At 50.8% G+C, this 16183-nt stretch overlaps 1 protein-coding gene across 1 annotated transcript in view; it reads right to left on the bottom strand.

The window, feature by feature from the left end:
• Positions 1 to 6840: 6840 nt before the first annotated feature.
• The window catches only part of LMBRD1 (LMBR1 domain containing 1), a 66957-nt gene continuing 57614 nt past the window's right edge, over positions 6841 to 16183 (bottom strand). Inside the window, exons 15-16 of the mRNA XM_068153438.1 lie at positions 8962 to 9053; positions 6841 to 7798 (exon numbers count right to left, since the gene is read on the bottom strand). Of these exons, the coding sequence (XP_068009539.1) occupies positions 7679 to 7798; positions 8962 to 9053 (212 nt within the window). The 3' untranslated portion in view covers positions 6841 to 7678. The remainder of the gene's footprint in view (positions 7799 to 8961; positions 9054 to 16183) is intronic.

A 16183-nucleotide genomic window follows, 5' to 3' on the forward strand; every position in this document is an offset into this window, starting at 1 on the left:
TCTGGAGATATTCAAAACCCACCTGGATGTGTTCCTGGGTGACCTGCCCTGGGTGACCCTGCTTTGATGGGGAGGCTGAATTGGATGATCTCCAGAGGTGCCTTCCAACCCCTACCATTCCATTGTTCACTGCCCTGCCCAAACCCCGAGGTACCCATATGAGGTCAAGCACATGTTATTTCCAAGCTCTAGGAGGAGGAGCTGGGGTTTACTTCTGCACCTAGGAACTCGAGCTGCTGGGAGCTGTGTCTCATTTGCAGCAGCTTCCCACACAAGCTCTGTGCAGAATAAATGCTGCCTGACATTTTAAGATCACTGTGACTCTTTGAAGCAGACCAGAGCCTTCAGGGAAAGAAGTGAGACTGAGGAATCACAGAAGCCCTGGCTTGTTTTTTCTCTTCCCATAGTTGTCATCTTGACTTGTCATTACCCCTTGAAGAGGAATGAGGTTGGCTGTCTGTCCTAACCAACAAGCCAGCACTTTCTGCCATCAGAACAGGACCTCCCTGGCTGAAGAAAAGAAGTCAGAGAGCTGTGGTCAATGGGATGGAGTCTAATTGGAGGCCTGTGTCTAGTGGAGTCCCTCAGGGGTCAGCACTGGGACCAGAGCTATTCAATGTATTCATCAATCACCTGGATGAGGGAACAGAGAGCACTGGCAGCAAGTTTGCTGATGGCACCAAACTGGGAGCAGTGGCTGCCACAGGGGGGTTGTGCTGCACTTCAGCCAGACCTGGACAGGCTGAGAGCTGGGCAGGGAGAAATGGAATTAAACCCAACAAGGACAAGGCAAAAGTCTTGCACCTGGGAAAGAACAACCTCATGGAGCAGGAGAGGTTGGGGACTGACCTGCTGGGGAGCAGTGAAGAGAAAAAGGACCTGGGGGTCCTAGTGGATGAGAGGCTGACTATGAGCCAGCAATGTGCTCTGGTGGCCAAGAAGGCCAATGGCATCCTGGGGTGGATTAGAAGGGCTGTGGTCAGTAGGTTCAGACAGGTTCTCCTGCCTCTGCTGAGGCCACATCTGGAATATTGTGTCCTGTTCTGGGCCCCTCAGTTCAAGAAGGACCTCAGGGAACTGCTTGAGAGAGTCCAGCACAGAGCCCCAAAAATGATGAAGTCAGTAGAACACCTTCCTTATGAGGAGAGCCTGAGGGAGCTGAGGGCTCTGTAGCTTGAAGAGGAGGAACCTGAGAGGTAACCTCATGGCTGTTGCTAAAGATGTGCAGGGTGAGTGCCCAGAGGCTGGAGCCAGGCTCTGCTGGGTGATGCCCAAGGACAGCACAAGGGGCAGTGGTAGAAGCTGAGGCATAGGAAGTTCCACGCAAATAGGAGGAAGAATTATTTCCCTGTGAGGGTGACAGAGCCCTGGAGCAGACTGCCCAGAGGGGTTTGTGGAGTCTCCCACTCTGGGGATATCCAAAACTCACCTGGCTGTGTTCCTGTGTGACCTGCTCTAGGCGATCCTGGCGGGGGGGGGGTGGACTGGATGAGCTTTCCAGGTCCCTTTCAATCCCTGACATTCTGTGACTGTGATTTCAGCAAAATGGAATTCCAAGATGAAATGAAAGCTTGGTAAAATTAGAGAGCAGCCTTCTGCTGCTCCTGAATTCCTATGGCAACAGGAAGGGAGCACGTTTGACAGCTTCTTCACTGAGAAGTGCAAAAAACTTTGAGCTGTAACACCCATTCAAGGGGAAAAAAACATCCCAACCAACCAAACAAAAAGAACAAAAAGGCCTTCAGAGTAAGTCTTCCCAGCCTGAAAAAGGAGATTTAACTAGAGTGTTATTAGTCAACCCTGCACAAATGCTTCAAAAGGCTGGAGGCTCAGAACTTACACAGTGCTGTGTGTAAGCCATGGCTTTGAAAGCAGCAGCTGGATCTGTGTTGGCAGCACTAAAATGCAACACAAGCAGAAGAAAGGCTGACAACCATTGGTTCCCAGCCCTCACAGCTTCAGCAGCTCAGGCTGGCAGAGCACTGGAAGAGGGAACATAAGGAACATCTTTTTCACTGTGAGGATGGCACAGCCCTGGAGCAGGCTGCCCAGAGAAGTTGTGGAGTCTCCTTCTCTGGAGACATTCAAAAGTCACCTGGATGTCATCCTGCTCTAGGTGACCCTTCTTTGGCAGGGAGGTAGGACTGGATGATCTCCATAGGTTCCTTCCAAACCCTAACAGTAGCTGGATCTGTGTTGGCAGCACTAAAATGCAACACAAGCAGAAGAAAGGTTGACAACCATAGGTTCTCAGCCCTCACAGCTTCAGCAGCTCAAGCAGAGCACTGGAAGAGGGAACATAAGGCACATCTTTTTCATTGTGAGGATGGCAGAGCCCTGGAGCAGGTTGCCCAGAGAGGTTGTGGAGTCTCCTTCTCTGAAGACATTCAAAAGCCACCTGGATGTCATCCTGCTCTGGGTGACTCTTCTTGGGCAGGGTGGTTGGACTGGATGATCTCCATAGTTCCACCCAGGCCCTACCAGCAGCTGGATATGTGTTGGCAGCACTAAAATGCAACACAAGCAGAAGAAAGGCTGACAACCATTGGTTCCCAGCCCTCACAGCTTCAGCAGCTCAGGCTGGCAGAGCACTGGAAGAGGGAACATAAGGAACATCTTTTTCACTGTGAGGATGGCAGGGTCCTGGAGCAGGCTGCCCAGAGAGGTTGTGGAGTCTCCTTCTCTGGAGACATTCAAAAGTCACCTGGATGTCATCCTGCTCTAGGTGACCCTTCTTTGGCAGAGAGGTTGGACTGGATGATCTCCATAGGTTCCTTCCAAACCCTAACAGTAGCTGGATCTGTGTTGGCAGCACTAAAATGCAACACAAGCAGAAGAAAGGATGACAACCATTGGTTCTCAGCCCTCACAGCTTCAGCAGCTCAAGTTGGCAAAGCACTGGAAGAGGGAACATAAGGCACATCTTTTTCATTGTGAGGATGGCAGAGCCCTGGAGCAGGCTGCCCAGAGAGGCTGTGGAGTCTCCTTCTCTGGAGACTTCCAAAAGCCACCTGGATGTCATCCTGCTCTGGGTGACCCTTCTTAGGCAGGGAGGTTGGACTGGATGATCTCCATAGGTTCCTTTCCAGCCCCACCATTCTCTGAGGAGATTCTCTGTGACTAGAGAGTTAAATGTTCCTGCAGCACCTGAGCCAGGCTGCCATGGTCAAACAGGCTGCAATGTTTTCCCTCTCTGGTATTTAATTACTCTACTGTGGGCTCCAACCCTCCAGCAAATGCTCTGAAATTAGAGCTGCCGTTGCTGGGAGCTGCAGGGGAGGGCTGTGGCTGCTCACCTGCTTCTTCACACCCTTTAATGGTGCAATCCAGAGATTAGAGTCACAATATTTTCCAGCACCAAGAGGAAAGTGCTGATCTGCATGGGCTTGAACGACTTCCTCAGGCCCCTTGCAAAGCAGCCAAGTGCCAAAGTCGGTCAGACACAACTTGTCATTTCTTCTTGAAAGCTCAGAGTGCCCAGGGGATACTGTTCCAGAACCTGACACACTTTGAGGCACATAAAAAAGAGACTTTAGCCACACACAACCTAGGGCAAAGACAAAAAAAGTATTTACATCAGCCTCATAAATCAATTCAGGCAGGAGAGAGCTGACAAGGAGTCAGTTCTTCCCTTGAGCCCAGGGGTTTTGCCAGCAGACCACTCCTTGGGCAGTTCTCTAGCCTGAGCACTACATTATAAAGTGATCAGGAGGAGCACTTTGTGTCCCTCCTCTTGGCAGCAAGACCAGCAGCAAAACAAATTAGATTTAGAAAGCCTAAAAAAAAACCCAAACCAGGTAAAAGGCTCCACTAAGCCCTCTGAAAGGACCTCTGAAGGGACCTCTGAAGACTGAGTCCAACCCTCCTGCCAATGCAGGATCACCCAGGGCAGGTCACACAGGAACACAGTCAGATGGGTCTTCAAAGCCTCCAGAGATGGGAGACTTCACAACTTCTCTGGGCAGCCTGCTCCAGGGCTCAGCACCCTCAGAGCAATGAAGTTTTCCCTCATGTTGAGGTTCCAGTTTGTATCCACTGCCCCTTGTCCTATGACAGGACACCACTGAACAGAGCCTGGGCCCTTCTTCTTGACCCCCACCCCTCAGATATCTATAGACATTGACCTTCAGGGATGAGGCTTCCACCACCTCCCTGGGCAACCTGTGCCAGTGTCTCACCACCCTCATGGGGAAGAACTTCTTCCTAACATGCCACACTAGTTGCTGTGAGCAACCTGCTGCAGTGTGAGGTGTCCCTGGCCATGGCAAGGGGGTTGGAACTGGCTGACCCTTGAGGTGCCTTCCAACCCTGACAATTGTGTGAGTCTCTGATGATCCTGACCTACTGAAGCAAAAGAGCACTGCTTCACCCCTTCTCCTGGCAGGCTGCCCTGCTGAGCCAAGGCTCTGCCATGCTGTGGGACCAGTGCTAGCCATGTGATGCTGTGTGTGGGACCAGCACTGATGTGCCAGACTTGCAGAGCGGGCAAACGGTGCCAGCTCCCAGTGGGAACAGTGGAGATCCACATCCCACCGGCAGGAACACTGCCACCTGCCAGAGATGGAGCAGGTCCTGCTTTTGGCTTCAGGAGAAGCTCCAGCTCAGCATCCTGACAAGCTGGCATCCTTCCCCAGGAGAGCCAGGAGCTGCTTCCATGCCTTTCAGCTGTGCCCACAGCTTTCCGGTGGGACGGCGGAAGTCAGGTGAGGAAGGTTCTGTCTCATCCTCTTAGCTCCATGTGAACAGGCCCTGTCGTGACAGCCTGGCCTGGAGGAGTCTTCACATTTCCCAGGAAGGCTCCCAGGTCCCCTGTGCCAAAGACCCAGTGAGAAGGACGTCATTCAGACTTGGCAGAGCGGAGTGCTTGGGCTGGGTGAGGAACGTGGAGCAGGGGCTGCTCCTCACCTCTTTCTGCCTTAGGGAATGTGGCCTGAAATAGAAACGTTTCCATATTAGTGTCTGGGTTTAGATCTTGGTAGCAGCAGCTTGGGAGTTGTCTGCTAGGATGGGGATGCTTGGAAATGAAGAGCTCTGCTCAAAAACAGCAAACCCAAGATATCTCAGCAGTCCTGAGAGCGCTGTTTTAGTCAGCTTCTCCCTCATGTGCAACCTAAATCTGCCCTGCTCGAGTTTCAAACCGCTGCCCTTTGCCCTATCACTCCAAGCCCTTCTAAACAGCCCTTCCCCAGCTTCCCTGCAGGCTTCCTTCATGCACTGAAAACTGCTCCCTGTCTCTCTTGGAGACCCCAAAACTGGACACAGTGTTGCAGGTGTGGTCTCAGCAGAGCAGAGGGGGAGAAGCAGCTCCTTAGCCCTGCTGGCCACACTTCTCTTGCTGCCCCCCAGGATGCCATTGGCTCTCTTGGCCACAAGGGCACATTGCTGTCCCATGAAGAATTTGCTGCCCACCAGGACTCCAAGGTCTTTCTCCATGGAGCTGCTATCCAGCAGAACAACCCTTAAACTGTACTGGTGCTCCACCTTACACCTCCCAAGTCCTCCAGAACCCAAAATTCTGTCTGACCCCCTACACTGATCACTTCTCCTAGAGGTGAACCTGGAAGAACTGATTCTGCTTTTGTTAAGTGTGCTTGAATTGTTTATTTCACAGTAATAACCCTCCTGCCAGCTCTGCATTTAAAGGAAGTGCTGTCACCCAGCCAACCTCTTTGAATGAGGAGGCTGTTAAAATGAAGTCTGACTTCTACTCTGCTCTGGTGAGACCCCACCTGGAGCACTGTGTGCAGTTCTGGAGCCCCTAATACAGGAAGGATCTGGAGGTGCTGGAAGGTGTCCAGAGAAGGGCCATGAGGATGAGCAGAGGGCTGGAGCTGCTCTGCTATGAGGACAGACTGAGGGAGTCGAGGTTGTTCAGTCTGGAGAATAGAAGGCTCTGAGGAGACCTACTTGTGGCCTTCCAGTACCTGAAGGAGGGTATAAGAAAGCTGGGGAGGGACTTTTGAGGGTGTCAGGGAGTGACAGGTCTGGGGGGAATGGAAAAAACCTAGAAATGGGTAGATTCAGATTGGATGTTAGGAAGAAGTTCTTCCCCATGAGGGAACAAGTTGCCCAGGGAGGTGGTGGAAGCCTCATCCCTGGAGGTGTTGAAGGCCAGGCTGGCTGACCTCAAAGATCATCAAGTCCAACCTGTCACCCAACACCTCATGACTACTAAACCATGGCTCCAAGCGTCACGTCCAATCCCCTCATGAACACTTCTAGGGATGGGGACTCCCCCACCTCCCTGGCCAGCACATTCCAATGGCCAACAACTCTCTCTGGGAAGAACTTTCTCCTCACCTCCAGCCTAAACTTCCCCTGGCACAGCTTGAGACTGTGTCCTCTTGTTCTGGTGCTGGGTGCCTGGGAGAAGAGCCCAATCCCCTCCTGGCTACAACCTCCCTTCAGGGAGTTGGAGAGCAAGAAGGTCTCCCCTGAGCCTCCTCTTCTCCAGGCTAAGCAACCCCAGCTCCCTCAGCCTCTCCACACAGGGCTGTGCCCAGACCCCTCCCTGGCTTTGTTGCCCTTTTCTGCATATGTTCAATAGTCTCAAAGTCCTTCTTAAATTGAGAGGCCCAGAACTGGACACAGTACTCAAGGTGTGGCCAAACCAGTGCTGAGTACAGGGGCACAACGCTCCAGCCCTCATCTTTGTGGCCCCCTCTGGACCCATTCCAACACCAGAAGTTTCAAACCCTCTCCTAGTCAATTTTCCCTGCTTCTTAGCCTGTCAAAGGGCATCTCCTGATAGTTTTGAGCCTTGGAAAACTCAGCTGAGCAGCTGCAGACCTACAATAACCTTGCCTCACCGAGGCAGGAATGACAACACCATTTCTGAGCTGTGTTTATAGAAACATGTTGGCTTGTAAACAAGTTGACAACACCGACATTAAATACTGCAAGAGACCTCCAAGTTAGATCATCTGCATCCAAGGGACAAAGTAAGTTACAAATTAACCACATCTTCATTATTCCCTTGGTTATTATTTACTAAGGCAGCTTCAGGACTGAACTGAACCAAACCACTGCAACCGTGCTGAATGCTGCCCTGGATGCTTTGACAGGGTAAAAAGCCACCTCCTGGTTACCTGAGGACTTCCCCTGGTAACTCAGTGAGGAGAAGAGGATGACAATGACTCCTCCTTGAGCCTGGGAACTCACTCACCACTTCAGTGGATGTTTTTGGCATGTTTGAAAGGAGAGAATCCCAGAAATGGCACCACAATGAATGGGAAAGTGAAGCCACATCCTCCTGGAAGTGTAAACCTCCATCCACATCTTTTCCAGCAGCAGCTGCTTTGCAGGATTTCAGCTAGTTTCAAATATGAGCTTGCATAAAAGAAGTCCTACAAGTTAGGCAGGGAAGTATTTAGGAAAACTGAGGTTAACAAAGTGCTGAATGGTGAAATAGTTAACAACAGCAGAAAGTTACACAGACACTGAATCAGAAACCAATAATTTTTTCTATCATTCCAACCTAGCTTCAGTATTTGTTGTGAGATTAACAGTGAGACTCAAAAAGTGAGCTTCTGGGTTTTCCCACCCCTTCCAGTGAGTAGCTTTATTCCCTCCCTTTTGACAGGTGCAAGGATGCTGACTTGGATACCAATTCCACATGGCTATGACTTTCATCCTAGCTTTAAACCACAGTTGGCGATCCTGGAGACAAAAAAGCGTATCAGTGGTAGTAAGAAGTCAGTTCATCATCACTCATGTCTGAGTCATCTTCATCCACTTCACCTTCAATGACTGACTTCTTGCCTTTGCAGCACGAAACAATTAATCCAATGAGGAAGACCTGCAAATGTAAAACAAGAAGGAAAGTTACCACAGAATCATAGAATTGTCAGGGTTGGAAGGGACCTCAAGGGTCAGCCAGTTCCAACCCACTGCCATGGGCAGGGACACCTCACACTACAGCAGGTTGCTCACAGCCACATCCAGCCTGGCTGCAAAAACCTCCAGGGATGAGGCTTCCACCACCTCCCTGAGCAACCTGTGCCAGTGTCTCACCACCCTCATGGGGAAGAACTTCTTCCTAACATCCAATCTGAATCTACCCATTTCTAGTTGTTTTCCATCCCCCCCAGCCCTATCACTCCCTGACACCCTAAAAAGTCTCTCCCCAGCTTTCTTGTAGCCCCCTTCAGATACTGGAAGGCCACAATTAGGTCACCTCAGAGCCTTCTCTTCTCCAGATCAAACAACCCCAACTCTCTCAGACTATCCTCTTCAGAGAGGAGCTCCAGCCCTCTGCTCATCCTCTTGGCCCTTCCCTGGACATCTTCCAGCACCTACATAGAACCTTTTCTGAGTCCACCTTGCTACACTTTTCTCAGTTTCAATAGATATTAAATGTTAAACCCAGCTCTAGTTACAGACACACAGCAGAGACAAGAAGTTGGATGACTGAACAGCCCCAACTGCCTCAGTCTGTCCTCATAGGAGAGGTGCTCCAGCCCTCCATGATTGAAGTGGCAAGAGATGTAAAACACAAAAGGGCAGAGAGGTGCTGCAAATGATTCAGTTTCTGCTTCTGTTCCCATGGAACCTCCTCTACTCCAGCTTGCAGCACTTGCCCCATGTGCTGTGCTTGGACATCCCTGAGCAGAGCCTGGCTCCAGCCCTGCACATCTTTATCACCAGGAATGAGGTCACCCCTCAGGCTCCTCTGCTCCAAGCCCCAGCTCCCTCAGCCTGGCCTCACAGGGAGATGTTCCACTGACTTCATAATTTTTGTGGCTCTGCACTGGACTCTCTCAAGCAGTTCCCTGAGGCCCTTCTTGAACTGAGGGGCCCAGAACCAGACACAATTGTGGCCTCACCAGGGCACAGCAGAGGGGATAAAATGTCTCTAAGTTCCCTTCCAACCTAGGCCATTGTCTAATTCAGTATTATGTCCATTACAAATCTAGTCAATATAAATTATCCAACCTGATTTCTCTCTACAGAAACACTTACAGCAATGAATGCCCAGTTCCCAAAGTAGTAGGCAGCACTGAAGAACCAGAACTTATGAAGGAAGAGGTACGTCCGGGTCACGATGCACTGCTCTGGAGGGAAAGCAAAGAGTGAGTAACACAAAACAGCTCAGGAGCTTCCACCTCAACAGCAGGAGGAACTTCTTCACTGTGAGGGTCACAGAGCACTGGAACAGGCTGCCCAGAGAGGTTGTGGAGTCTCCTTCTCTGGATACTCTCAAGCCCCATCTGGATGTGTTCCTGTGTGACCTGTGCTGGATTCTATGGTCCTGCTCTTGCAGGGGGGTTGGACTCGATGTCCTGAGGTCCCTACCAACCTCCAACATCCTGAGATCTTTGCTCTCCAGGCCTCACCTGAAGCCTGCTACACCCCTGTGGGGCTGGAAGCAAAGAGCTTTACTGTTTATCCTATAAACAGCAAAGAAAAGCTTTTAAACCTTAAACCTTTTAAACATTCCCGTATGATCTGTGCTGGATTCTGTGGTCCTGCTCTGGCAGGGGAGTTGGACTGGAAGACCTCGAGAGGTCCTTTCCAACCCCTAACATCCTGTGAGCCTGTGTGTGACAGGTCCATAGAAAAAGGGAATTCTCAGGCAAAGTAAGGAAGAAGTGAAGTGAAGTGAAGTTCCTTCCTAGTAGCTGAAAGGAAGATCCTTCCTCGTAGGTGAAGGGAAGATCCTTCCTAGCAGCAGACAGGATCATCACCACCATCTGCAGCTCTCCAGCTGGTCCCTTGAATTAAACCAACCAGCTAAAAGCCTTACAGATGGCTCTCCGCAGTAACTGGATGAAACAGATGAAGGTAAATATTTTGGAACACTTTGACCCTTAGGCTCTCCTCCCTACCCTCAAGCAGATCAACCCTCCCACCCAATTTAGTGTCATACAGAGACACAAAATTACTATCAGCCTCATTCAGCACCTGAGTGACTTTGCACTTCAAAACTCAGCCCTCTCTGGTGCTGCCTCCCTGGTTTCAGTAGCTCAAAAATCAATCTGTTGCATAAACCCTTTATGAGTTTCAGTTTGGAGCATCCCATACCACTTATCTCCTTCCCTCAGCTCACATCTTCCACATGTGGGTAGATTCAGATTGGATGTCAGGAAGAAGTTCTTCCCCATGAGGGTGGTGAGACACTGGCACAGGGTGCCCAGGGAGGTGGTGGAAGCCTCATCTCTGGAGTTTTGAAGGCCAGGTTGGATGTGGCTGTGAGCAACCTGCTGTAGTGTGAGGTGTCCCTGCCCATGGCAGGGGGATTGGAACTGGCTGAGCCTTGAGGTCCCTTCCAGTTTGCATCCACTGCCCCTTGTCCTATCACAGGACACCACTGAACAGAGCCTGGGCCCTTCTTCTTGACCCCCACCCCTCAGATATCTATAGACATTGACCTCCAGGGATGAGGCTTCCACCACCTCCCTGGACAACCTGTGCCAGTCTCTCACCACTCTCATGGGGAAGAACTTCTTCCTAACTTCCTAACATGCTGCACTAGTTGCTGTTAGCAAGTTGCTGGAGTGTGAGGTGTCCCTGCCCATGGCAGGGGGGTTGGGACTGGATGATCCTTGAGGTCCCTTCCAACCCTAACAATTCTATATTGCCTCAACCTTCAAGCTGCCACTTTTCAGCTTTCCCTATCATGCCAGCATTAGAGCTTCACCTCCACTTGCCTCAAGGTGAACTTTGCAACCCATTCCCACCTCTGATCCCTGATCAGACCGAAAAGCAGGTTGGAAAAAAAAGCACAACTGGAAATGGTTTCCTCACCACTGCAAGGAGCTGAAAACATTTCCTAAAGTGGTTGTAGGTAGCTCCAATAAGCTCTCCCCATCTAATGAGATGAGAAGCACTTCAGGCTTTCAAAAGTTCCAGCTGGCAGCACTTTGAGGCACTAAAGTGCATTGCAGAAGCACAAAAGCACCAAAGCACTCAGATACTGAACAACAGTTTGCAGCTATTTAGAATCTTTGTGAAGGGAGGCCTAACCTGCAAGCACAAACAGCTGCCTGCTGGTTCAGCCCAGTAGCTTTGGGGGGTTGGGGTGGGCTGGTTCTGGGCTTTGTTATTGTGGTTGTTCCTTGGTTTGGTTTTGGGCTTTGTTTGTTTTATTCTCCTTGGTCAGTTTCCTTTACATTCCTTTTTTTGTTTGGTTTTTTTTTTACCTGTGGTTTAGCATTGCCCTACAGAACCATTAAGGTTGGAAAAGACCCCTAAGATCATCCAGTCCAGCCCTCAACCCAACACCACCATGGCCACTAAACCATGTCCCAAAGTGCCATGGCCACAGGTTCCTTGAACACATCTAGGACCTCCCTGGGCAGTCTGCTCAGAAGACAAACACAGCAAGGGTGGTGAGATGCCATGAAAGGGCCTTGAAGTTCCAACCCCCTCTGCTGTGGGCAGGGACACCTTCCAACCTGGTCCCATTCCATTCCATTCCACTCCACTCCATTCCATTCCACTCCGCTCCATTCCATTCCACTCCACTCCATTCCATTCCACTCCACTCCATTCCATTCCACTCCACTCCATTCCACTCCATTCCATTCCATCCCACCAGCCCAGGTCGCTCAAGGCCTCATCCAGCCTGGCCTTGAACACCTCCAAGGAGGAGACATCCACAGCCTTCCTGGGCAACCTGTTCCAGTGTCTCCCCCCCACCACTGGAGAGAATTTCTTCCCAATCTCCAGTCTAAATCTGTCCTCCTCAAGCTTCAATCCATTCCTTCTCATTCTATCACTACAAGCTTTTGTCAGAAGTCCTTCCCCAGCTCTCCTGTAGCCCCTTCAGGTGCTGGAAGGCTGCTCTAAGGTTTGTCTGCAGCCTTGCCTTCTCTTCTCTAGGTTGAACAGCCTTAATCAGAACAGAACAGAACAGAGCAGAACTAACCAGGTTGGAAGAGACCTTTGAGATCATCAAGTCCAACCTATCACCCAACACCATCTAATCAACTAAACCATGGCACCAATCACCCCATCCAGTCTCTTCCTAAACACCTCAATTCTTCCAACCTGTCCTCACAGGAGAGGTGCTCCAGCCCTCTGATCATCATCCTGGCTCTGGCCTTGCTCCACCACTTCTGTGTCTTGTTTGCCATTTTAGATTTGAAGTTCATCCTAGCACAGTTACAGCCCTCCAGTGGGAAACCGCACCCAGCTGCAAGCTTTGTGTTTGAGTTTGGTTACAGAGAAGCCCTGAGGGTGCCAAGATTTGAATGCATTAACAGACTGGGGGAAAACCACTTCATGAGAACCAAAGAGCTAAACCTCTCCATCTCATTTGCTCCCAATTTTAAAGGATTACTTCAGAATCACCAAGGTTGGAAGAGACCTCAAAGATCATCAAGTCTAACCCATCAGACTTGATTCTCTTCTCCCAGGCAACCTGTGACAGAACAAGAGGACACAGTCTCAAGCTGCACCAGGGGAGGTTCAGGCTGGATGTTAGGAAGAAGTTCTTCCCAGAAACAGAGATTGGCCATTGGAATGTGCTGCCCAGGGAGGTGGTGGAGTCACCATCACTGGAGGTGTTTAGGAAGAGCCTGGATGAGGCACTTGGTGCCATGGTTTAGTTGATTAGATGGTGCTGAGTGATAGATTGGACTCAATGATCTCAGAGGTCTTTTCCCACCTGGTTAATTCTGTTTTCTGATGCTTCCTAAATACCTTTTGGGTGAAGGAAACCCCTCATGCTACAAGGCCAAGTGGACAATGGAAAGGCAGAGCATTAACCAAGGACTCACAATTGAAGCCACATTAATTCCAGGCAGAGATAATGTCCTTTTTTGTTATTATTCTAGGGGAAAGCAATAATTGGATCAGCCTGCAGAGGAGAGAAGTGTTCTTTGTGCTCTTGAAACTAGACAGCTTTGGACACCCTACATGCAATTTGTTAATGACACCATCCCTGGCCAGAGGTGTTTGCTCATGCACAGGCCATGTAATTGCTATTTCTTGCCTTGAAATTACTGACTTCAGTTTGAACTGCTTCAAAAAGGGTTTTGGGTTTTTGGTGATTCTCTCATAAGACCCTGACTTCTTAAAGATGTAGCTCTTGAGAGCAACACCCTAGGGATGACAGGGCTGGACAGATGGGCAGAGTCCAAGGGCAGGAGATTGAACACATCCAAGTGCCGGGTTCTGCACATTGGCCACAACAACCCCATGCAGAGCTACAGGCTGGGGTCAGAGTGGCTGAGAGCAGCCAGGCAGAGAGGGACCTGGGGGTGCTGGTTGATGGTAGGCTGAACATGAGCCTGCAGTGTGCCCAGGTGGCCAGGAGGGTCAATGGCATCCTGGCCTGCATCAAGAACAGTGTGGCCAGCAGGAGCAGGGAGGTCATTCTGCCCCTGTACACTGCACTGGTTAGGCCACACCTTGAGTCCTGTGTCCAGTTCTGGGCCCCTCAGTTCAGGAAGGAGGTTGACTTGCTGGAGCGTGTCCAGAGAAGGGCAACAAAGTTGGTGAGGGGCTTGGAACACAGCCCTATGAGGAGTGGCTGAGGGAGCTGGGGTTGCTTAGCCTGGAGAGGAGGAGACTCAGGGGTGACCTTATTGCTGTCTACAACTACCTGAAGGGAGGTTGTAGACAGGCAGAGGTTGGTCTCTTCTCCCAGGCAGCCAGCACCAGAACAAGAGGACACAGTCTCAGGCTGTGCCAGGGGATGTTCAGGCTGGAGGTCAGGAAGAAGTTTTACACAGAGAGAGTGATTGCCCATTGGAATGGGCTGCCCGGGGAGGTGGTGGAATCGCCATCACTGGAGGTGTTCAGGAGGAGACTTGACAGGGTGCTTGGTTACATGGGTTAGTTGGTTGGGTGGTGTTGGATGATAGGTTGCATGCAATGATCTTGAAGGTCTCTTCCAACCTGGTTTATTCTATTCTATTTATGGAGGTGAGGTGCCAAAAGCAAGCAGTCAGGCAGCATAATCTACCATAGATACACAGAGAATCACAGAATGGAAGGGGTTGGAAGGGTCATGGAATCGTAGCATTGTCAGGGTTGGAAGGGACCTCAAGGATCAGCCAGTTCCAACCCCCTGCCATGGGCAGGGACACCTCACACTACAGCAGTTTGCTCAGTCTGGCCTTCAAAACTCCAGGGATGAGGCTTCCACCACCTCCCTGGGCAACATCTGAAGATCACCTAGTTCAATCCCCCTGCTAGAGCAGCATCACCCAGAGAAAAGCACACAGGAACATGTTCAGGTGGGTTTGGAATGCCTCCAAAGAAGGAAGCTCCACAACCTGCCTGGGCAGCCTGCCCCAGGGCTCTGACACTCTCAAAGTGAAGATTTTTTTTTCTTTAGGTTCACAAGGAACCTCCTGAGTTCCAGTTTGTGTCCATTACTCCTTGCCCTGTCCCTGGATACCACTGAGAAGAGTCTGGCTCCATCCTCCTGACACTTGCCCATTAGATAACTGAGCAGCATGACAGAGAAACCTCCTCAGCCTGCTCTTCTCCAGGCTAAACAGCCCCAGCTCTCTCAGCCTGTAAGTCAGACATTCCAGTCCCTTCACCATCTTAGAGGCTCCCTGCTGGACTCTCTCCAGTAGTTCCTTGTCCTTCCTGAACTGGGGAGCCCAGAACTGGACACAGTATTCCATTAGTTCCCTCACATGTTTCCTAGTATCAACTTGGTACAAGCTTAGGCTTAATCTGTTTTCAGACTCCTCCTTGAAACTGTGTCACACCACCTGACCTTCAGTGTGAACCTCATTTCAGTCCTGTCCTTTCCACTTGCCTCACACCATCTTCAGGTGACCACCTAAGAAGGATGCTGTCCTCTGGAGGAAGGATTCCTTGTTTTCCCCATCCTGAAAACATGCTCCAGGGAAAGAGCTTGGAGAATGGGGAGAAAGGAAATCTTTTAACAGACTGATCTTGACCTCTTACTAGCCTAACACTGGGTCCCTCATACTCTGTCTGTAGAGAGGAGTATTTATAGCCAGCTCAAAAGAACACCTGACAAAGTAGGGCAAACTTCCAGTGCTGGAAAGCTTTGCTGCTTCCCTAGAGAGCAAAACCACTTCTGACTCTCATTAGGGAGTCAAACTTGAGGGAGCCACTGGGAAAGTGTTTCAGAGAAGAAGTTGGATGTGACTGAGGGATTTCTCTCACTGATGGTGCCCTGAAAACAATGGCTTCCTTCCCAGCCTTTCACATCTCCTCCTTCCTCCCCAGCTTTTCACCTCTCCTGCCTCCTCCTTCCTTCTCAGCCTTTCACCTCTCCTGCCTCCTCCTTCTTCCCCAGGCCTTTCACCTCTCCTGCCTCCTCCTTCCTTCCCAGCCTTTCCCCTCTCCTGCCTCCTCCCCAGCCTTTCCCCTCTCCTGCCTCCTCCCCAGCCTTTCCCCTCTCCTGCCTCCTCCCCAGCCTTTCACCTCTCCTGCCTCCTTCCCAGCCTTTCACCTCTCCTGCCTCCTCCCCAGCCTTTCCCCTCTCCTGCCTCCTCCCCAGCCTTTCACCTCTCCTGCCTCCTTCCCAGCCTTTCACCTCTCCTGCCTCCTCCCCAGCCTTTCACCTCTCCTGCCTCCTCCCCAGCCTTTCCCCTCTCCTGCCTCCTCCCCAGCCTTTCACCTCTCCTGCCTCCTCCAGACATGCAATTTGTCATGTATTTGACTGCCAGTCAGGCTTCTCTCTCTACCAGTTTAGATAGGATCTGCCCAGTCCAGTGTAATCCATCCAACCCAGCTGCAGGATGTCTTTGGCAGTGACCACCTTCATGAATTGATCCTTTCTATTGGGCAAGCTGCATTTGAAGGTCACAGAATGGTTTGGTTGGAAGGGACCTGCAAAGCTCATCCAGTCCAACTCCCTCTGCAGTCAGCAGCGACATCCTCCACTGGATCAGGTTGCCCAGAGCCTTGTTTAGCCTCACTTTGAATATCTCCAGGGCTGGGGCCCCAACCACCTCCCTGGGCAACCTGTTCCAGTGTTCCACAACCCTCATGAACAAGAACCACCTGGAGGTAGCTTCACCAGCTGTACTCACAGGTTGCTGCCTATGATAAATGGAGATAACTTTTCTTTGCCACTGGATATGCAGTTGGCCTTGGAGCATGCCTGTGCAAGAGGGCCAGCTGACACTGCCCTCAGCATTTAGAAACACCAGGGGAGGCTTCTCTCCCCAATTAAGGAAATGAGAGACTCCAAAGGGGATTTATTGCATCTTCTGCATTTAAAGTGACTGATGCTTAAACAAAA

Source organism: Melanerpes formicivorus, unplaced genomic scaffold, assembly GCF_026170545.1.
Source record: "Melanerpes formicivorus ecotype bairdi unplaced genomic scaffold, bMelFor1.0.p_v2 SCAF_26, whole genome shotgun sequence".
Taxonomy (NCBI): domain Eukaryota; kingdom Metazoa; phylum Chordata; class Aves; order Piciformes; family Picidae; genus Melanerpes; species Melanerpes formicivorus.